This window comes from Hoplias malabaricus, chromosome 9 (genome assembly GCF_029633855.1).
Source record: "Hoplias malabaricus isolate fHopMal1 chromosome 9, fHopMal1.hap1, whole genome shotgun sequence".
NCBI lineage: Eukaryota > Metazoa > Chordata > Actinopteri > Characiformes > Erythrinidae > Hoplias > Hoplias malabaricus.
This window is the reverse complement of record NC_089808.1, coordinates 3,612,138-3,635,546: the sequence shown is the minus strand read 5'-3', so window position 1 is coordinate 3,635,546 and position 23,409 is coordinate 3,612,138. Positions and strand designations below refer to the sequence as shown.

Sequence of the window (23,409 nt, the reverse complement as noted above, 5' to 3'; positions counted from 1 at the left end):
TTGTTTTATGTCATCATTATATATACTATATATAGTTATACACACACACACACGCACACACACAGTCAGTCAGAAGAATCAATCCATCTACCAACATCTGTGTTTGGACTGTGGGAGGAAGCTAGAACACCCGGAGGAAACCCACGCAGACACAGAGAGATCACACCACACTCCTCACAGACAGTCACCCGGAGGAAACCCACGCAGACACAGAGAGAACACACCACACTCCTCACAGACAGTCACCCGGAGGAAACCCACGCAGAGACAGAGAGAACACACCACACTCCTCACAGACAGTCACCCGGAGGAAACCCACGCAGACACAGAGAGAACACACCACACTCCTCACAGACAGTCACCCGGAGGAAACCCACGCAGACACAGGGAGAACACACCACAGTCCTCACAGACAGTCACCCAGAGGAAACCCACGCAGACACAGAGAGAACACACCACAGTCCTCACAGACAGTCACCCGGAGGAAACCCACGCAGACACAGGGAGAACACACCACACTCCTCACAGACAGTCACCCGGAGGAAACCCACGCAGACACAGGGAGAACACACCACACTCCTCAGAGAGAGTCACCCGGAGGAAACCGATGCGGACATAGGGTGAACAGGCCAAAGTCACAGTCACCTGAGGCAAGGATTGAACCCAGCACTGTAGCTGTGTAACAGCGACTATACCTGCTGCACCGACGTTTTAAGAAATACATCACTCCTTGAGTGTAAATAACCAGTGACAAGAGTCACAGAGTGACAGCAGACATTCAGTTGTTACTGATGAAAGAACACATAATAATTCACCAAAAAAACACTGTGGAAGAAGGTGAAGTACCTGCACACCAAAATGGCAGTTTTCCAAACTCCAAACATGTATTTAATTATTCATATGTTTCTATAAACCAGCTGGCCACCAGTGTCAATTCTTGAATTCTATTCAATGAAATAGCATCGTCTACTGACATTTTTGGCCAACTGCAAAGACATCACACTGATACTGATACCAATTATGCAAAGCTGCTTTGTCTGATACTAATTATGTAAATTATGTAAAGCTGCTTTGTGGAAATATCAGTTTTACAAAACGGCACATAAATAAATTTTGATTGATTGTTTGATGGGGCGACCCAGTGGTGCAGCAGGTAGGTGTCGCAGTCACACAGCTTCAGGGTCCTGGGGACTGTGGGTTCATGTCCTGCTCCAAGTGACTGTCTGTGAGGGGTGTGGTGTGATCTCCCTGTGTCTGCGTGGGTTTCCTCCGGGTGACTGTCTGTGAGGAGTGTGGTGTGTTCTACCTGTGTCTGCGTGGGTTTCCTCCAGGTGACTGTATGTGAGGAGTGTGGTGTGTTCTCCCTGTGTCTGCGTGGGTTTCCTCCGGGTGACTGTCTGTGAGGAGTGTGGTGTGTTCTCCCCGTGTCTGCGTGGGTTTCCTCCGGGTGACTGTCTGTGAGGAGTGTGGTGTGTTCTCTCTGTGTCTGCGTGAGTTACCTCCAGGTGACTGTCTGTGAGGAGTGTGGTGTGTTCTCCCTGTGTCTGCGTGGGTTTCCACCGGGTGACTGTCTGTGAGGAGTGTGGTGTGTTCTCCCTGTGTCTGCGTGGGTTTCCTCCGGGTGACTGTCTGTGAGGAGTGTGGTGTGTTCTCCCTGTGTCTGCGTGGGTTTCCTCCGGGTGCTCTGGTTTCCTCCCATGCTCCAAAAACACACATTGGTAGGTGGATTGGAGACTCAAAAGTGTTGCGAGTAGCCATGAGTGTGTAAGTGAATGTGTCTCTCTCTGCACAGGACTGGCGCCCCCTGCAGGCTGTGTACCCGCGTTGCGCCTAGTGATTCCAGGTAGACTCCGGACCCAGCACAAACCTGTCTCTCCTGTTTAAAATTTCTTATTATCACATTGCTACGTTAAGTAAATATATATTAAACATCAGCATTATCAATATTTTGCCTGTCAAATACTAATAGTACACAGAGACGCTGCCTTTATGGGTTAACCCTCAGCGCATTTAAAGGCACCTGCATTTTCTTAAGGTAATAAATAACAAAGGAACCAGTCCTAGTGTATTATTGCCAAGTATCAATAACCCCTCCTCTCTGTAGACAAATAACCTCCTAAAAGGGTCAGCTTCAAGATACAAATTTAATAAAACCAACGAAATGAAGCATTGTTTAAAAAACAATCACGTATTAAATCTATAAATCTTCCATCTTTGGAACCCATTCTTGTATCCTTTTTTTTCCAAGCTGTGGCTGACAGTCTAATTATCAGTGTGCTGAGGATCCTAAACCACCCCTCAGAAACAGACCTTTACAGTGTCGCCAAGACTGCCTTCTGTCCATTTCCTCCCCAGTAGTGCTGTGAGGGACCTTTATGACAGCCACAAAATTAACAACTCATTTGTGTTATATGTTCCTCAGGCACCTCTCATCAATTTACGAATATCATTACAATACTTCTTTGCTTTGTTAGTGTATAATTAGTGGTGTGTTTAAGTTTACAGTTTTTTAGATTAAAGTCCCATCCCAGTTAATAATTACATCCATAAAACAATCTCCATTAATCAAACCTATATATTTAGAATTCATTCCCTTTTTAAAAAATCCCTTCATTCAGCAAATGCAGATCAATGAATATGCTATTATTCTCCCATATCTACACTTATACTGAGCTATCTGTGTTCATTTGGAAAGCCCCACCCCACAAGTTGACACGATTGGTTCCTTTGGTTTATGAAGCAAAACTGGCCGAATGAATTTGGCTGTTTCTGGCTGTTTTTGGAACACTGCGGATTTAAAGCAGGAATATTTTATTCGAGAGCATGATATGTAGTGTCACAGTCACACAGCTCCAGGGACCTGGAGGTTGTGGGTTCCATTCCCGCTCCGGGTGACCGTCTGTGAGGAGTGTGGTGTGTTCTTCCTGGGTCCAGAGCCTACTTGGAATCATTGGGCGCAAGGCAGGAACCCACCCTGGAGGGGGCGCCAGTACTTCACAGTGAAACACACACACATTCACTCACAACTACAGACACTTTTGAGCCACCAATCCACCTACCAACGTGTGTTTTTGGAGCATGGGAGGAAACCGGAGCACCCAGAGGAAACCCACGCAGACACAGGGAGAACACACCACACTCCTCACAGACAGTCACCTGCAGGAAACCCACGCAGACACAGGGAGAACACACCACACTCCTCACAGACAGTCACCTGGAGGAAACCCATGCAAACACAGGGAGAACACACCACACTCCTCACAGACAGTCACCTGCAGGAAACCCACGCAAACACAGAGAGAACACACCACACTCCTCACAGACAGTCACCTGCAGGAAACCCACGCAGACACAGGGAGAACACACCACACTCCTCACAGACAGTCACCTGGAGGAAACCCATGCAAACACAGGGAGAACACACCACACTCCTCACAGACAGTCACCTGCAGGAAACCCACGCAAACACAGAGAGAACACACCACACTCCTCACAGACAGTCACCTGCAGGAAACCCACGCAGACACAGGGAGAACACACCACACTCCTCACAGACAGTCACCCGGAGGAAACCCACGCAGACACAGGGAGAACACATCACACTCCTCACAGACAGTCACCCGGAGCGGGACTCGAACCCACAACCTGGAGTTGTGTGACTATAACATTACCTGCTGCACCAAAGTGCTGCCCATATTCATAATTAAGGTATAAAAACAATAAAATAAGAATTTCTTGCTCTTTGAATATATCCATAGTTGTCATTGTAAATTTCTTGTTATATCTATTTCTAACAAAATGATTAATATTAGGGATTCCTCCCCTAAAAGGTGCAGGATGTTTTTCCTTCTGTGACTCATTTGTTTAGGTGTTGTAAAGTTGTCATTAAAAAAAACGTAATTTAAAAAATATTGCTAAATGTCAGTGGTGCAATCTGCTTCTTTGTTTTATATTTGCAAAAGCATCATCAGTACTGTAATATATAAGCTTGGACTGCTTGTAAATTGGATGCCTATTAACTATTATAAAAGAAGCTACATGAACTAACCAGGTTATAGTAATCCTGCTAATATTATATCATATCACACTGCAATCTAATTTCAGAGAAAGCAAAAGAAAAGAACCCTGTCTGAATACTGCTGTAGTCAGTGCAAAACAGGAACACTGGTGTCAGTACCTGCACAGGCACATCTCATCAGAGAGGAGAGAACACCGTCGCTCCATTCGTTGGTGGAGAGGTCATACTCTCCGTACAGCTCTCCAAGACTCACCGCTTTGGGGTTCAGAGGGAACTCCTGAGGGATCAGAAGTTAAATGTCAGAGGTCAACAGTAAGGCATCATTAGGCACTGGAGGTCAGAGCAGAGACGAGGGATGGTAAAGGGACCGAGCTGAAATGTCAGACAGGAAGTGGCTGCTGGAAGTGAGACTTTTAAGAGTGAGAGCGATGTGCTGGGGACGCTGGAAGAAGGGTTGGTGTGTGTGTGTGTGTGAGTCAGAGCATGTGGAGATGCAGAGGAGAGATAATGAGGAAACAGGGGGAGGTGATGTTTGCATGGTGGGAGAGAGACAGATACCAGAAATAGATTATGCAAAGAGAGAGGTGTTGAGTCAGATATGAAAGAGTGTAAGAGACAGGCACTGAGAGACAGACATGCAGAAAGAGTGGGATAGAGGGAGGAGTGAGACAGAGGGAGAGAGAGAGAGAGAGAGAGAGAGAGAGAGAATGTAAAAAGACATTGTAGTTTGAGTCACAGAGGGAGCAGTGAACAAGTTGGACCCCCAAACCGTACAGAATTACACTTGGCCCATAGAGAGAACACATAGAGACCTTACAGAGATTTAGACGTACATCCCACAGAGAGTCACGCCCATAAACAATGCCATGAGGTGAACGTGAGGTGAAGGCTTAGAGAATACAGACAGATAAAACAGAAATACAGAAAGGGACACTGATGAGGTTTGACAGTAAAACAAGCTGGGGACTGGATAATAACCCTTACCCTGTCCTTACATGGACCTCACAACAACATACACACACAGGCCTGTATTTATTTATTACATTTTTTTAAGGCATTAAGATATTGGATCATCATTAAGTGCCTATTATATACAACATTATGCAAAATGCTTTTTTTTTTTTTAAAGATAAATAGCCACTAACTACATTATTACGGGAAAAATACATAACATTTATTTAAAAGACAATTACAGAGAACCCTCCAACACGAAGTATTAGATTTGTCCGCTCTTTATTTTGCGCAATCTACTGTACTCTGCAATCTATTACCCACAAACACACATTAGTAGCATTAAAGATTCCTCTCATGTGCGTTTCAAATGGCTAAAAGAGACTTCTGACAAGATAAACAGCTTAATAATCAAAAAATAATCTCAGAACAAAATATGTAAATAGGATAACTGCAAAATAAAAGTCCTCCAAAACTGTCACCATCACAGACAGTACACACAGGTTCCATCTGCTTCAAATCTGAAAAGAATCTCTGTGTGTGTGTGTGTCCATTCTTCTACTGTGAGAAGACAAAAGCATTATGGGTCTGATGTCCGTTTTGACAGCAAATTAAATAAGATGCAACTGGGGCCTCTGGGGGCGGCACGGTGGCGCAGCAGGTAGGTGTCGCAGTCACACAGCTCCAGGGGCCTGGAGGTTGTGGGTTCGATTCCCGCTCCAGGTGACTGTCTGTGAGGAGTGTGGTGTGTTCTCCCTGTGTCTGCGTGGGTTTCCTCCGGGTGACTGTCTGTGAGGAGTGTGGTGTGTTCTCCCTGTGTCTGCGTGGGTTTCCTCCGGGTGACTGACTGTGAGGAGTGAGGTGTGTTCTCCCTGTATCTGCGTGGGTTTCCTCCGGGTGACTGTCTGTGAGGAGTGAGGTGTGTTCTCCCTGTATCTGCGTGGGTTTCCTCCAGGTGACTGTCTGTGAGGAGTGTGGTGTGTTCTCCCTGTGTCTGCGTGGGTTTCCTCCGGGTGATTGTCTGTGAGGAGTGTGGTTTCCTCCGGGTGCTCCGGTTTCCTCCAAAAACCACGTTGGTAGGTGGATTGGTGACTCAAAAGTGTCCGTAGGTGTGAGTGTATGAGTTTATGTGTGTGTGTGTTGCCCTGTGAAGGACTGGCGCCCCCTCCAGGGTGTGTTCGCGCCTTGCGCCCAATGATTCCAGGTAGGCTCTGGACCCACCGTGACCCTGAATTGGATAAGGGTTACAGATAATGAATGAATGAATGAATGAATGGGGCCTCTGGCTTTTGCACAGCACACACGGTAACTTTACATTTATGTATCTATGTTTCATTCCAATTATTCTAATCTTATACAATGTTTTTTTTACGAATTTATATGACTCCAGATCATGTCAAATTGTAGGTTATTTCTATTTGTAGGTTATTGCCTGGAAAATGTGCTAAAAAAAAAAACACGTTCCTGCAGACTTTAAATTCTAAGAACATCATTAAAAAAAAAAGGCCAGCGAAAAACACCGCATGCACCTTACCACCAGCAGACTGAGCCACACGAGAACCGAGCCATCAACCTTATTTCAACCCTGATAATAGCTAGATATATGGTTCACTTCCCAATTTGAAATCATGCTTGAGGTGTCTTCTAAATTAATCACGTCACAGTTCTTGGAAAAGTGGCATGGAACGAACAAAGCTCTAACTGTTTTTTGCCCAGTGGGGAGAAGGTGAAGGAGGATGAAGAGAAATGGATGATAAAATCAAAGACGCAGTGGAAAGAAACTGCTTCAGAGACTCAGAGACCCTGCCAAGTGGGTTAGCATTAAATGAGCCACAATGAAACGCGAACACGTTCCCCCAAACATGCAACATATTGTAACAAGAATGGGTAGTGGGTGCTACCAATTATATTTAGCTTGTGTAAGAACTTCTGTGTCTTCTTGAAATGCCTATGTGTTAGCTGTAAGTCTGTTGAGTGCTTTTTGTTCCATGTTAAGTAATCGGAAGAGCACCTTGATCCCTGTGGAAAGTGCTTTTGTATGACTGGGTTGTTGCGGTGTCAGGGAAGTGAGACGACGCTGTGTTAGCACGCTCTGTAACAGCAGCTCATTTTCATACTAATGAATGCCTTAGCGTAGCCTCAGAGACAACAGCTGCTTTGGAAAGAGCTCGATGTCAGATCAGAGGCTTCCTTCTTGCCATTAAATCTGCACATGTTAGAGATAATGAGATTGCAATACGACAAACCAGTGTTATGCCAGTCTAATGGTGAGGAATACTGGGTGCGATGAGTGCTAAAATGTACAAGCTCTCTGGTCAGTGCTAATGTAATTACTTGTCCATGTTTGTCATATGCACTGATATATGACTGATTCATGTGAAGTGTAAAAAGGACATCGCTGTGCCTTTTTTGATACTTGTTTTAGTGAATTGGAGGAGGTTATTCTCATTTTCTTGTGCTTGTGTATGTCTCTGTGGAGTGTGGTTTGTCTGCTGTGATAAAGTTATTGTTAGACACGAGTTGCATTTGTATTTGCACCTTGTCTGCATTGGACGGCATATAATAGTAAAGAAGCTAATACAGGGTGAACCGCGTAGGTACAGGCTCAGAACATATGAGTTACTGTGACACTGTGGGCAGGGCATGGGCGTTAGACAACCTGAATCATGAAATGGCCACTGAAGCTTGAAGAAAAGGCTTAGAGATGAGGAGAATGACTCACACGGATGAGGTTGAATCCAGATTCTCCCTTTCTGTGCATGGTGGTCAGGGCATTTTGCAAGACCCTCCAGGTGACTGTTTTGGCGCTGCCTGTCTTGCCGACGATCATGGAGGAGTGGCGTGAGTTCTTGGTCTCATACAGCTGGATGACTTTAGTCACAGTGAAGGCGGTGACCTGGAGACCACTCTGACGAAGCTCTTCTTCTATGGTCTCTTTCAACTACAAAGAAAGAAGAAATAGAACATAAAATGTGAATAATGGGGAAAAAAACACAAAAAAACAAACAAAATAATTGCATTTAGAATCTGATGGATATATCCACTGGCTAATAACATCAGCTAACACTAAGATCCCACCAAGTCACTAGCTCTGGATATATCAAAGCAAGTAAAGCACCAATATTTAGTGGCTTTTTCAAGTGGTAGTGATCAAACACCTCTGATGTGTCAAAATTTCTCTACGAAAGACTGAGTTTAACACTGGCATGTCAGTCTTTATAGAGGCTGCAAAACAGACAGTTACCACCTGATTTCTTGATGTCTGACAGTGATACAGACCTAACTGCTTAATCTAAACACTGAACAACATTATAGTTAAAATATATACAGAATATTCTTTATATTTATTGTTTATCTACAGCATATTGTTGTTTGTTGCTGTTATTTTTTTTAATGTAGCGCAGTGCCTTGCAGTACTAGAACATTGTACCTCACTCAACACATGTGTAACGAGAAGAAATGTTAAATTAGATTTGTAATTTTTAATTTGGCGGCAGCACGGTGGAGCAGCAGGTAAGTGTCGCAGTCACACAGCTCCAGGGTCTTGGAGGTCGTGGGTTCAAGTCCCGCTCCGGGTGACTGTCTTTGAGGAGTGTGGTGTGTTCTCCCTGTGTCTGCGTGGGTTTCCTCCGGGTGACTGTCTGTGAGGAGTGTGGTGTGTTCTCCCTGTGTCTGTGTGGGTTTCCTCCGGGTGACTGTCTGTGAGGAGTGTGGTGTGTTCTCCCTGTGTCTGCGTGGGTTTCCTCCGGGTGACTGTCTGTGAGGAGTGTGGTGTGTTCTCCCTGTGTCTGCGTGGGTTTCCTCCGGGTGACTGTCTGTGAGGAGTGTGGTGTGTTCTCTCTGTGTCTGCGTGGGTTTCCTCCCACGGTCCAAAAACACATGTTGGTACGTGGATTAGCGACTCCGTGTGTGTGTTGCCCTGTGAAGGACTGGTGCCCCCTCCAGGGTGTATTCCCACCTTGCGCCCAATGATTCCAGGTAGGCTCTGGACCCACCGTGACCCTGAACTGGATAAGGGTTACAGATAATGAATGAATTAATTTTTAATCTATTCATTGTTTGTAACAGCTCATCTAGCTTATTCAGGTTCATGGTGGAATCTGGGCGCAAGGCGAGATCACACCCTGGATGGTAGCACCAACCCTTCGCAGAGAGACACACACTCACACATTCACTCACACACTCACACCTACGAACACCTTCAAGTACCCAATCCACCTACCAACATGTGTTTTTGAACACCGGCGTACCCGGAGAAAACGTATGAGGGAGAACACATCAAACTCTTCACAGATAGACACCCAGAGTGGTGCTCAAACCCACAACCCCAGTAATCGGCACCGTTTAACTGGGGCCTCGTGCCATGAACCCCATCAACATGAACCCCAAAAGTATTACTATGATTATACCATACTTCCATTATTGTTAAAACGTAAGATTAAGAGGACAGAAAAAAATATATTTATTAACATTTTGCAAGGCAAAACATTTTTATTCTATCAGAGCGTCCCTGCTGTCTCGCAAGTTTGTCTCTTGGAATTGTCTCTGTAGGATACACGTATATGTGGTGGAGTAATACGTTGCACAGTGTGCCATTATCATGCAACTATTTGTGGTATATTAATTTAAGGTTTAATAAAACATCACGCTTAATATAGTCACCATACTTCATTTGTATGTCATGAGTGTGGACGGCCAAATTTTGCTTCTTTAGTTGGCACCGTGGCCCTTGCATTCCTGATGTTTACATATACACTACAAACGTGATCCATGAGACCTGGAAAGTATTACAGTACTACCATTGGTTGACAGTATATCAGTCAGTAAAACACTTTTTAAATAAAATGACTGAAGTGTTTTTCAAGGTAAAAAAATATCAGTGAAATTACAAATTTTCCAAATTTTATCACGTCAACATTAGTATTACAACTGTCACATCAGTCATTTCTATAATCGCAGTGGAATGGTTATTTGGTGCATCCGTTCATTGTTGGATTTGAATCCCTAGCTGATCGCCAAGTATAAATGAACTGGCAAGGAGTACATCTCAAACTTAATAACCATAAACACTCCCAGCACCCCCCAGAGTAAGACACACACACACACTTCAGAGCCAAATCACTAGTGAGGCACTAAAGCGCTCTCACTAAACTCTCTCTTTTAATTCAATCCCTCACTCTTATTTCTCTCTTGCCTCATTAACTGGGTAGAGAGGCAGGAAAAAAGAACAGATCAGAAGCATCTTAGCAGGAACACATTAGCATTAAGAGCTGAGGGTGGAGCTGTTTGCTTGATATGGAAGCGCAATGAAAACGTTCACCAAGTGAAATGAGCTTGAGAGGAGGCAGTGTAGGAGAAAGACACTGGAAAGTAGATGGAGTGTGTATATTTGTGTGTGTTTGTGTATTTGCATCTTAGTGTTTGTGCATGAACAGGTGTGACTGTGTGGTATGTCCATATGTGTTAGTATGAGTAAAGATGTGTTTGTGTGAATGCAAATGTGTGTAAGAGGGAGAAAGAGAGAGAGAGTGTGAGTGTGTGTGTGTGTGTGTACTGGTCCTTCATCTCCTCTCTCTCACACTTGAGTGCGGCTGATACAGGCAGCAGCTGCTGGCTGTCCAGACTCCAGACGTGTAGGTGATGAGACGCGTGCCAAGCAAAGCGTCTGCATTATGCTGCATATCTGACTCACAAAAGCCTGCCGCAGCACACACACACACACACAAAAAAACGCTGCTTCACAGAGAGGGAGCTGAAGCATTTGATGAAGCACTTTCGAAGCTCATGTGCAGAATATTCCGAACAATATGAGTCAGTGACTCATTTTCAAGTCATTTGACTCATTTGCTCCATGATTATCAAACCCGAAAGTGTTATGAGACTTTTAATGAGACAGTTTGATTCAGTTTCTGTGCACCTTTGGTTTCTGCTGGGTAAACACTGCAGCACAGAGCCCAGAATATATGTTGGTGTTTCCCAAATGTCCTGGGCTCTGGAATGGTTCAAAATATCACAATCAGGATATTCTAGCTCATCTCTTGCTTAGGTTTTGCCTCTGTTTTTCCTCCCCACTTCCACTACCTTAAAACTATTTGTTCTTGTTGGAAATATTCATTTCTGAACGCCCAAGTGAATTAATGCATTAAGTAGTCTCAATCATTTGGGAACTAAGGACACAAATTGTTCTAGTGTTGCTTGTGAAATTTTTGTCAATCCTTAATGCAACACTTCAGCTCAACAGTCCGTGGCTGACACTGTTTGTTACTTCTCTTCCTGATGCACCAATGTAGACAGATCTGGACTCTAGGGAGGTCAGTCATGCGCACACGCTTGGTGTCTACAAAGCAACAACGTTGTAGCACATGCAAGAAGCAGTCTGACGTTGTCTTGCTGAAATAACCATGGAATATTCAGGGAAGGATGCTGCCTTGATGGCAGTATATGTATTTCTAATATCCAACTACGTGCCTTCACACCAATGATACCTTCACCTACGAAACTCAATAACATTGTGGCAATTACTGGCAATAACTTTGGCACTTTTCATGGATCACAGTCTTGCTGCGTTCAGTCTTGGGTTATGTTCCTTCTGTCTTTGGCCCAGGGCATTTGAGGTCTGTTTATTCAGACTAAAAGCTTTTTTTCTGACCACAGCACATTCCCACTTTACATCCAACAGAGTTGATGTATGGCTTTCTCCTTGCCTCACAGAACTTCAGTTTGCATGTCTTGATGCAGTGGTAGACTGTGTTAAATCACAACGGTTTTCCAAAAGTACTCCTGAGCCCATGTGTGCTATATTCATTGCAGTAAAATGCCAACTTTCTGAAGCTATGCTTTTCAGGGGGCTTAAAAGTCACGCAAATTCACCAGTGGTTTCAAGCCTTGTCCTACACAGACTGACATTTCTCTGGACAATGTGGAGAGCTAGGCTCCGTCTCTGCTTTCAAAGACTGAGCAATGGTGGATGCTCTTTGTATGCTTTATATATTCAATTGCTTTTAGTGGAAAATGTGAAATACAGAGTAATAACCGAATACTCCATAGCATTTCAAGGTTATTTGGCTTTTTTAAGTAGACTGAATCAATTTAATTTTAGAAATTCTCTTTCTGATGAAAAATATCTGTTTAGCTACTTGCTAAGGACTCTCTGTACTCATGTGATTCAGGTGCCATGCATTCCTTTTAATTCACATTATAAATATGTTAATTAATTATAAACGATCTAATGACCATGGCTATTCTTGTTTCTGTGCATTAAATAAACTGCTACAGTCATATAAAGTCTTCCTTAAAGGAGCAATCTGGAATATATTTGCTGTACTAAAAAATAAAATGACCAGTACTTGCCACCAGAGATTAAGGAAACATTCTAAGTTAAAGCACTGGCATCCCTGAGAGCACTGCTGCAGCCAGGATATCCTTCTTTGAGGATGTCAGTGTTTTGGCCTGAGATCCCACCCTCCGTCCAATCACAAAACAGTACACAAACCCTAGGTCGCCAGGTAAAACACAAACTGCGCACTACAGCCATGGAAGCGAGCAAATGAACGGAGAAAACCTTTTTATTTTTTAAAGCTTTGGGATCCTGCTAAAAAGCTCCATGAACATAGACAGAGTAAAAGGAGAGGAAATAGTTTTGGTGTATTTGACAGATGGAGGGAAGTAATCTGCATAATAGGAGGTGTCCTACCTTGCCATAGTCAATGGTGGGGGTTTCCACAGCAGGGAACAGATCCTGGATGATCCCAATGAAGAGCGGAAGGTCAGTGGTGGTCAGCTTGGCAATGTTCATGTCCTTCATAGACATGAGAAGGATCTGCAGTTAAAGGACTCAAGTTAGAGACCACTGAGCAGTGGCGATTGCTCTAAGACTGCAAGAGAAGCTCAGCTTCCCCTAAAATATCAAAAAATAAGTGATCAAATATATACTGTTGTGTGTACGTGTCATTGAATAAATATGCACAACAACGCGCTCAGCTTTTGTTCAGAATCAGCTTCTTATCACTGGTAAAGACGCGGCTTTCCTCTCAATCATTCCCGCAGCTTCACAGTGCTTTAAACAGTGAGGACGCTGAGCGTCCACAGAGTTCAATAGCGAAGCAGCGAAACGAGACGAGTCATTGGATAAATGCTGGGCTTTGTCCCGCCCATCGGACGCTCAGCGTCTCTGGGGGTCTATGGGGCAGTGGGCTGGCCTCGGCTGGCCCGGACGCTCAGCTTCTGCATGATGATTGGATGATCTGTCAGAGGCTGAATCCCTTTTTGATTGACAGCGAAATGAGCGAATCGGCGATCCTTTGGTGTAAAGATCCGTGGGAGCACAGGCGGACACACTTCACATGGGCCAAGGCCGTTTAAGCAGCCTAGCTCTGCTGGCCATTGAGAGGACACTAGTCCAGTCCCTGGAAAAGACGCCTTGTTGGTACGACAGGGTCACAGAGCATTTTCTTGAAAAGGAACGGAGGGTAGAATTTACGTATAAATAAACCCACACATTTTATGATGTAGGCCGCAACTGAGCTTCCCCTCCTTGAAAGACCAGCATCCGCCACTGCCACTGAGACATGGTACTCTTCAGTGCTGCTATTTGAAACTGCTGAAATACGTATTTCTAATGATTATTTCTAATTCTAGAAATAATTTCCCAAAATGATAGATTATAGAACTATGAAATGGGAAACTGGAAAACTACAACTCAATATTTTGAGTGATATATTCACAAACAAGTCGAAGCATCACACTACAACAAATATTGAAAAATATCTGTAATATGTAAATAATAACAACCATTAATATAATCTGATAAAGTGACGTATTTGTAAAACATTACTACATTTGAATTAAAAAATATCAGGCAATAAAATAAGACGGAATCACTGTGGCTACCTCTCACTCTTTGCTTAACTGTCGACCGAAAGAGTGGAGAATGGTGTCACAACTGCAGTAAAACATTAACTCCACACGGACAACATTCCAGCATGAAATTTTAAATAATCGAGGGGCACTTTTGTCATTAACACGCACAACAGTATCGACACAAAAAAGAGAGACAGGGAGAGAGTTTTCACTCAGGTAAAGGAGACGAGTCCTTTTTAAGTTTCCTTTTTAAGTTTTTGTTCTCTTTGATACATTTTTTATCACAGACAGTTTTCCCGACGGGGTGCGAGGCACAGGTTTTAGTGCTACATCCCTGTCAGTGCACTCTTCATTGCTGAATACACTTACACACCCATGCAAACAGGCCACTTCTGATAGTATATCATCTGGGACACAGAAGCTGATAGAGGTCTGGGAGTGTTTCTCTACTGGTCTCTCGCAGAGTGCACTTGAGGTGATTTCTGGCTGTCTGGGGTCAAGTGTGCTGGCGCGCGCATGTGTGTGTGTGTGTGTGTGTGTGTGTCTGTGTGTGTGTGTGTGTGTGCCTGTAACCTCTTCATCTGCAATGTCAGGACAGACTCTTCGCTTTTTGCCGGCATAGCGGAGCAGAGAAGTGAGAGCACGCAGCCCAAAGTCATAGTGATCCTGCTTTGACAACTGCTGCACGGCCAAGGAGTAAAGTGTGAAAACCTTCTTAGCCAAAACCTGCAGAGAGAGAGAGAGAGAGACAGAGAGAGTGAGTGAGGCAGAGAGAGAGAGAGAGAAAGAGAGAGAGAGAGACAGAGAGAGTGAGTGAGGGAGAGGCAGAGAGAGAGAGAGAGAGAGAGAGAGAGAAAGAGAGTGAGTGAGGGAGAGAGAGAGAGAGGGAGAGAGAGACAGAGTGAGTGAGGGGGAGAGAGAGACAGAGAGTGAGTGAGGGGGAGAGAGAGAGAGTGAGTGAGGGAGAGAGAGGGAGAGTTGGAGTGATAGATAGATAGATAGATAGATAGATAGATAGATGGGAGAGAGAGAAAGAGTGAGGGACAGAGAGAGAGAGTGAGGGAGAGAGAGAGAGACAGAGAGAGTGAGTGAGAGAGAGAGAGAGAGAAAGAAAGAGTGAGTGAGGGAGAGAGAGAGAGAGGGAGAGAGAGACAGAGAGTGAGTGAGGGGGAGAGACGGAGAGAGAGAGAGAGACAGAGAGTGAGTGAGGGGGAGAGAGACAGTGAGAGAGAGACAGAGAGTGAGTGAGGGGGAGAGACGGAGAGAGAGGGAGAGTGGGAGTGAGAGATAGATAGATAGATAGATGGGAGAGAGAGAAAGAGTGAGGGACAGAGAGAGAGAGAGAGAGAGAGAGAGAGAGAGAGAGAGGGAGGGAGAGAGAGAGACAGAGAGAGTGAGTGAGGGAGAGAGTGAGTGAGAGAGGGAGAGAGAGAGAAAGAGAGTGAGTGAGGGAGAGAGAGAGAGAGGGAGAGAGAGACAGAGAGTGAGTGAGGGGGAGAGGGAGAGAGAGACAGAGAGTGAGTGAGGGGGAGAGAGAGAGAGTGAGAGAGAGAGAGTGAGTGAGGGGGAGAGAGAGAGAGTGAGAGAGAGAGAGTGAGTGAGGGGGAGAGAGAGAGAGAGGGAGAGACGGAGAGAGAGGGAGAGTGGGAGTGATAGATAGATAGATAGATAGATAGATAGATAGATAGAGGGGAGAGAGAGAGAGAGAGAGAGCTTAGAACTTGCTGAATGTCACACACTCCAGGACACTGAGTAAACACAAACACACACACGCACATGTGTGTGTGTATATTTGTACAAGTGTGTGTGTGTATGTATATATATCTATGAGGCATTTTGACATTTATTTTTAATATACATTCTTTATTCCTAGTCTTTGTTCCTTTTTTCCTTTAAAATTAATTGTTAACACTTTTAATTACAACGTTATTTTTATTACTTTGTTATCATCACATATATTTAATCACATATATTTAATGTAATTTGAGCATTTGAGTGGGAGAGGGAGAGAGTGATAGAGAGAGAGGGTAGAAAGAGCGAGAAAGCCAACATGACAGAGAGAGAGAGAGAGAGAAACAACACAAAAGGGGAGAAAAATGAGGGACAGAGAAAGAGAAATTCAAAGAAGACATTTATTGCATCACTTTTTCATCAACAAAGAATGGAAATCAACAAGAGTCACAGTGAGACAGTGAGAGTCAGGGATGAACACACAGGGATGAATGTCAATGACAAATGGGCACCAAGATATGAAAATAGGAGTAAAACTGTGTGTGTGTGTGTGTGTGTGTGTATGCATGTCTGTTTTCATATAAATTTTAGGACTGACTTTGGATAAAACTGATAAGCTACAATAAAGGAGTAGCGACACTATCTTTATTATTTTCCAGTTAAAATAACCATTAACTACAAAGGATTAATTTTACAGCATCAGGACAAAGGAGAGAATATGTATTCAACAGAAAATCACAGAGAAGGCTCAGTTCTGCACTGATATATTGGTAATAGTTCCTTGACTTTCAGATCCACAGTGCTGAGTTGTGGAGTGGGATGGTTAAAAGGATGGCGAGGAACACCTGTGGCTTTTTCCAGATCTGAACAAAGAGTGTAGCATGACGTTCTCCTGTATCTGACAGATGAAAGATTCAGGGGCTCCTAACCGATTACCTCTACTTTTCATACATTCTGTCACTGTATAAAAGCTATCAGGTCTGTGTTTGTGAGTAGTGCAGTACAGATCACTGCAGGTGGTGGGGAGGAGTCATTCATACTGAGCTCAGATGACCATCAGAGTTAATCAGAGTGTTGCTTATTCCTCACACACACTGCCTACAGCAGTGGCACAAACACTCACAAAGCCTAGTAGTCACTCACTGTGTTCATGTGAGTTTGCTTGTACCACATGCACTGTTACCCCGTGTGTGTGTGTGTGTGTGTGTGTGTGTGTGTTGAGCCTTGGTTACCATGTCAGCTCGTTTTCCACACTGTTCACCAATACAGTTCCCCGGGGAGATACATTCCTTCATCCACACACACACACACACACACACACACACACAACCATGATAGGTAGCACAGCCTCATGGCTCTGGGGAGACAGATACCCCACTGTCTGTTACGGCTCATAACACCAGACTTCCACACTTCACTGCAGTGGGCCAAAGGGGGTGTGCGCTCTCTCTCTCTCTCTCTCACAGAGTTTTTCCACTTTCTGTCCCTTTTTCCTCTCCATCTCAATACCCAACAGTCTCTCTCTCTCTCTCCCCCTCTCTCTCAGTGTAACTCCCACTCCATCTGACATGACACAACATTGATATGTCCATTTCCTCCCATTTGCAGAGGTAATAGTCCTCTCAATAGCCCATAATGATACTGGGTCTATCGATTGTTTAAGGAGACAGGGAGAGAAAGGCGGTATATGAAATGAGTGTGAAAGAGAGAAAGAGAGAGAGAGAGAGAGAGAGAGAGAGAGAGAAAGCGAGCTGGCCAAATGAAATCTAACATTGACATTCAGGGCTTTGGCGAAAGGCTTGATGCTGCTCCTCTTCCTGCCGCTCTTAATCTCAGCTCTATTATTTGTCATTCCAAGTCCAATCTCCAGCGCCTCTCTCTCTGTGCCAGCTAACTGGGCTTGTGTACAGCACCAACAAATAAGGCTTTTCCATTAGGGCCATGTTTGCTGGAGCAGCCAGGAGCTCTCAGTGGATATTTTGGAGGGATTTTATGCCTACCAGGCCTGGAGTGTGTGTTTTAGTGGCTGGCAGTACACACGTTGTGCTGTTGAGCAATGTCATTCAGGTGTTTTTTTGTCCACACACACACACACACTACTGAAAAACACAGAGCATGCATGGTGTGTCAGCGGTTATCCAACATTGGAATCAGTTTTCTGGAGTGTGTCTGTGTGCATATGTGTGTTCTTGTGTGTATGTGTGTGTGTGTGTGGGCTCATCTGTGTTTGCCTATCTGATCCAATCCCCTCCAGCCTCAAAGCCGAGTTTAATACCAAACACTAACCCGCTGCCCATCTCTCTCACTCCGATAATGATCTAATCGTATTCATGATCTTCAGGCCTCTCTTAAAAGGTATAATGGACAATAGTTCAGAGCGACTTGACTCCCTTCCGAGGTGGCTTCAGAAAATAGTACCAGAAAATGAATGTCAGAACCTTTTTTTGTCCTCTGCCATGGGCAACCATAACAACCTTTGTGACTGATCCACCTCTTCTTATAGAAGTCATTTGGCATATCTAAGCAGTCTAGCTAAAAGAAAAAACCCTGTGAAGTGTTAAAGAGACATTACAGTTCAGCAAAGAGTGAAATATTACAATAATAACAATAATAAGGAGTGGGTATCCTTCATTATACCGACTTAAACTGCTCCTTTTAGTCATCTGAAGTGGGGTAATGAAGCTTGCTTTTCAGATAAATGCAATTCATGCATAGTGAATGAGTAGCTGTATAAATGTGTGTGCGTATACGTGTATTTCTGTAAATTGCAAGCCCTAAAGTATAGGAAAGAAATGATCTGAACCAAAATCACAGCAGTCTTTCTTAAGGTTTCTTAGATCTATGTTTGGTCAAGGTTACGTTAAAGTTAATGTTAGAACTTTTCTTTAATTCCACAATATAAATGTATTGTTGGTTTGTACATTCATTCATTCATTCATTATCTGTAGCATCCCAGTTCAGGGTCGCGGTGGGTCCAGAGCCTACCTGGAATCATTGGGCGCAAGGCGGGAATACACCCTGGAGGGGGCACCAGTCCTTCACAGGGCAACACACACACTCACACCTACGGACAATTTTTTTGAGTTGCCAATTCACCTACCAACGTGTGTTTTTGGACTGTGGGAGGAAACCGGAGCACCCGGAGGTAACCCACGCAGACACAGGGAGAACACACCACACTCCTCCCAGACAGTCACCCGGAGGAAACCCACACAGACACAGAGAGAACACACCACACTCCTCACAGACAGTCACCCGGAGGAAACCCACGCAGACACAGGGAGAACACACCACACTCCTCACAGACAGTCACCCGGAGGAAACCCACGCTGACACAGGGAGAACACACCACACTCCTCACAGACAGTCACCCAGAGAAAACCCACGCAAACACAGAGAGAACACACCACACTCCTCACAGACAGTCACCCAGAGGAAACCCACACAAACACAGAGAGAACACACCACACTCCTCACAGACAGTCACCCGGAGGAAACCCACGCAGACACAGGGAGAACACACCACACTCCTCACAGACAGTCACCCGGAGGAAACCCACGCTGACACAGGGAGAACACACCACACTCCTCACAGACAGTCACCCAGAGGAAACCCACGCAGACACAGAGAGAACACACCACACTCCTCACAGACAGTCACCCAGAGGAAACCCACGCAGAACACACCACACTCATCACAGACAGTCACCCAGAGGAAACCCACACTGACACAGGGAGAACACACCACACTCCTCACAGACAGTCACCCAGAGGAAACCCACGCAGACACAGGGAGAACACACCACACTCCTCACAGACAGTCACCCGGAGGAAACCCACGCTGACACAGGGAGAACACACCACACTCCTCACAGACAGTCACCCAGAGGAAACCCACGCAGACACAGAGAGAACACACCACACTCCTCACAGACAGTCACCCAGAGGAAACCCACGCTGACACATGGAGAACACACCACACTCATCACAGACAGTCACCCAGAGGAAACCCACACTGACACAGGGAGAACACACCACACTCCTCACAGACAGTCACCCGGAGCGGGAATCGAACCCACAACCTCCAGGTCCCTGGAGCTGTGTGACTGCGACACCTACCTGCTGCGCCACCGCCACCAATGTTAATTGTTAATTGTCAACAATAATCTCAATCAGAGCATTTTAAATGCTAGAGTGGGTTAACACATGTTGGAAGGGTCAACATATGAGGTCACCTTGCAATTGCTGAATCCTTCCCCAAAAAGAGTGATTTCAGCGATCAGGGTAGAGTCAGGAACTACCATAGAGATGGGTCGGAACATGGATTTCAGATTATCAGGCAACTCAGTACGACCAGCGTAACCTAGAGGAGACCCACATGCAAACAAACACAACATAACAGCACAGAATGCTAAACAATCCAATAAAGCAGATCTATGCATACAAAAACAGAGTCAAGACCTATTGAACTGGATTAGTTTTACTTCGGAAGGTCATAGGGACTAATGGAGCGAGTGACCTTCTCTGGGCCAAACCACAAATTCCATTAGCAACAATCCTGTTCCAAATGACCTCAAAGAAACAAAAAACCTGTTAGTCTGTTGTTATTTTTACTGATTATAATTGCTGGCTCTGGAACGTAATCATGACTCATTTCTGACTCTTCCTTCCATCAGTGTACCTGGGTTCATGGTGATGAAGATGCCACAGGACCAGACCAGGCTGATTTTTCTGCCCTCAAAGAAGAAATTGGTGGCTCCTGCAGATAGAGCTGAGAGGATGGATAAGATCTGCTGGGCCACGACTGAGAGCACCTCAATGTTAATGCGATTAAATTCATCGAAACAACCCCAAGCCCCTGTCTGAGAAGACATAAATACGTTCAATTAATGAATAATCTGCAGTTTATTACGTCACCTTGGCTGTTCCCTCTTATTGCACGCGTACGATTTAATTACATGTTTAGAAAGTACTGACAGCATGTTAATAATCTATACCTGAGCAAGGCCAGAGTACATGCGACCCATGGATTTGTAGTCTAGGCCATCGGAGCAGTTGACTACGATGACGTACATTCCCAGAGCTTTGCCCAGGTCCTTCACTGTCTCGGTCTTGCCTGTGCCGGCTGGGCCTTTGGGGGAGCCGCCGCGGTGCAAATGCAAGGCTGTAGTCAGCGTCATATAGCACCTGAAAGAGAGAACACTCATTTTACTCATTTACTGAACTGTCAGCTGGTGCATGATTTAACAATCCGTTCTGCTTCATCATGCTGTGGCTGCAACTTAGCAACCAGATGTGTGCGTGCTCAAACAAAAGAAACCACTGAACAAATTTACTTGTGGACCCCAGCCTCAAACATCTGGGTAGGCTGAGCTTTCTTTAAACAATACTAACTCTGAATACGACGATGAAAATGTACAATAATAGCTGCTTGCCTGTTTATCTGATTGATTGGTAGATAGTTTGATTGACAGATTGATTGATTGATTAGAATTTATATTTATTCTCATGTTTAATTTTCACTTTTGGGTGACATGGAGGAGTGTGGTGTGTTCTCTCTGTGTCTGCGTGGGTTTCCTCTGGGTGACTGTCTGTGAGGAGTGTGGTGTGTTCTCTCTGTGTCTGCGTGGGTTTCCTCCGGGTGACTGTCTGTGAGGAGTGTGGTGTGTTCTCCCTGTGTCTGCGTGGGTTTCCTCCGGGTGACTGTCTGTGAGGAGTGTGGTGTGTTCTCCCTGTGTCTGCGTGGGTTTCCTCCGGGTGACTGCCTGTGAGGAGTGTGGTGTGTTCTCCGTGTCTGCGTGGGTTTCCTCCGGGTGACTGTTTGTGAGGAGTGTGGTGTGTTCTCCCTGTGTCTGCGTGGGTTTCCTCCGGGTGACTGTCTGTGAGGAGTGTGGTGTGTTCTCCCTGTGTCTGCGTGGGTTTCCTCCGGGTGACTGTCTGTGAGGAGTGTGGTGTGTTCTCTCTGTGTCTGCATGGGTTTCCTCCGGGTGACTGTCTGTGAGGAGTGTGGTGTGTTCTCTCTGTGTCTGCATGGGTTTCCTCCGGGTGCTCCGGTTTCCGCCCACGGTCCCAAAACACACGTTGGTAGGTGGATTGGAGACTCAAAAGTGTCTGTAGGTGTGAGTGTGTGTGTGTCTGTCGCCCTGTGAAGGACTGGCGCCCCCTCCAGAGTGTGTCCCTGCCTTACGCCTAGTGATTCCGGGTAGGCTCCAGACCCACCACAGACCCTCCACCGCAGGCCAGACATACAAACACATCATATAAGCTCTCCCAAGATTATCAACAAGTATGAACCACTGTATTTTAGGCAGAGAAAAACAACACAGATGAAAACATCCACATAGACAGGCATCCCCACAGAATCACACACACAGACAAACGCATTCAAAACCACATTCAGACAGACCCAAATTTGGGCGCTTATAAAAATAAGTGTAGACAGTCTCATACACGCATACAGAGGAAGAAAGAAAGACACCCGTAAGCCCATTCTCCATGTCCTTGAGTGGGTTTAGGATGTCATGTGCTCATCAGCATAAGCCAGGATTAGATGTTTTCTTTCATTTCATGGAAGATCGTTTTGCAGCTGTGTTTTTCAGCACCATTCTGCTGTTTCCAAAGGATGCAATATAAAATCAGCTATTGACTCTTGACTCTCACTTCCCATGTGGATCCCATGAATAATTGATGGTGAGGAAGAATCTTCACGCTCTCATTGTAACGCTTGCACACGGAAGCCCGGAACCCAAGCTCGAGGGGTGTGTGTCTTTTTTTTTTCTGTCCGTCTGTCTACTCCTCTGAAATCAAATCAATTCAAATCAAATTTTATCAGCTCAGTTGTGATCTCTGTCTCTCTCTGTCTCTCTCAGGTCAGTGTGTTCATTATCACCCTCACGCTGATTCTGCAGGTTTGCTCCTTTGCCACTGTCAGCTCTCCACTGATCTTGGTTCATCTTATAATGCTAATGAAGATACTGGCCAGTCGGCTACTGCTATAGCTGACCTTAACTTGGAGGATAAGCTCAGTGATGTCACTGTAACTGTACAGCAATAGACAGCCTTGACGTATTCATCTAAAGGTGATGTTTATTACATGGAAGCTGATGATGTGGGCTGACTATCATGGGCTATAACAGCAGTATTATGGTTAGAGGCTACCTCCAGGATACAACTGGTCAGGTGTGTGTTATAAGACTCTCCTGTGGAGCACCATAGTGGACATGGGGTTATATCCTTTTTTTGATTAAAGAAAAACAAGCCTAGATATCAGGAACAATGTTGTAATTCACACCAAGGTCTTTCAACCTATGATGATCGTAGCTTAACGTACAGTTCTGGAAGAGAAGTAAATGCATATACAGGCTCCTGGGAAACTCAGTCACCATCAGCGGCCACAGTGTGACGAGGCAGATTAACACCGGAGTGTGAAGACTGTTCGACTCCACAGAATCCAATAAGCTTTGGCTTCCTGGCCAGTTGCTTTTACCTTTTATAGGTAGGGATTGCTATGTTGCTATGGCTACCATACCTGTCGGTTAGAGGGGTGATGACCAAGCGGCCAGAGTTGCCCAGGTACTCATAACCATATTGGAAGTGTGTGTTGGTCTGTTTGATAATGCAGTCATCCACATCCTGGAGGAATACACACACACACACGCACACACACACACACACACACACACACACACAGACCATACACTCTATATTTATTCATTTCTAAGATGATTTACTGACATTAACATATAAAGTTGCCAAAGCATACTTTTCAATGCATGAATCTGCACAAATGTTGTTGTGTATATTTACTGCACAGAGCAATAATCAAAGGACATTATTTTTCTTAATATAGT

At 44.9% G+C, this 23,409-nt stretch overlaps 1 protein-coding gene across 1 annotated transcript in view; it reads right to left on the bottom strand.

Moving 5' to 3' along the window:
• Positions 1 to 23,409, bottom strand: part of dnah2 (dynein, axonemal, heavy chain 2) — a 208,028-nt gene that overhangs the window by 70,259 nt on the left and 114,360 nt on the right. Inside the window, exons 36-43 of the mRNA XM_066680491.1 lie at positions 23,088 to 23,191; positions 20,557 to 20,746; positions 20,241 to 20,421; positions 19,795 to 19,922; positions 14,402 to 14,554; positions 12,663 to 12,788; positions 7,692 to 7,910; positions 4,178 to 4,295 (exon numbers count right to left, since the gene is read on the bottom strand). Coding sequence (XP_066536588.1) covers positions 4,178 to 4,295; positions 7,692 to 7,910; positions 12,663 to 12,788; positions 14,402 to 14,554; positions 19,795 to 19,922; positions 20,241 to 20,421; positions 20,557 to 20,746; positions 23,088 to 23,191 — 1,219 coding nt within the window. The remainder of the gene's footprint in view (positions 1 to 4,177; positions 4,296 to 7,691; positions 7,911 to 12,662; positions 12,789 to 14,401; positions 14,555 to 19,794; positions 19,923 to 20,240; positions 20,422 to 20,556; positions 20,747 to 23,087; positions 23,192 to 23,409) is intronic.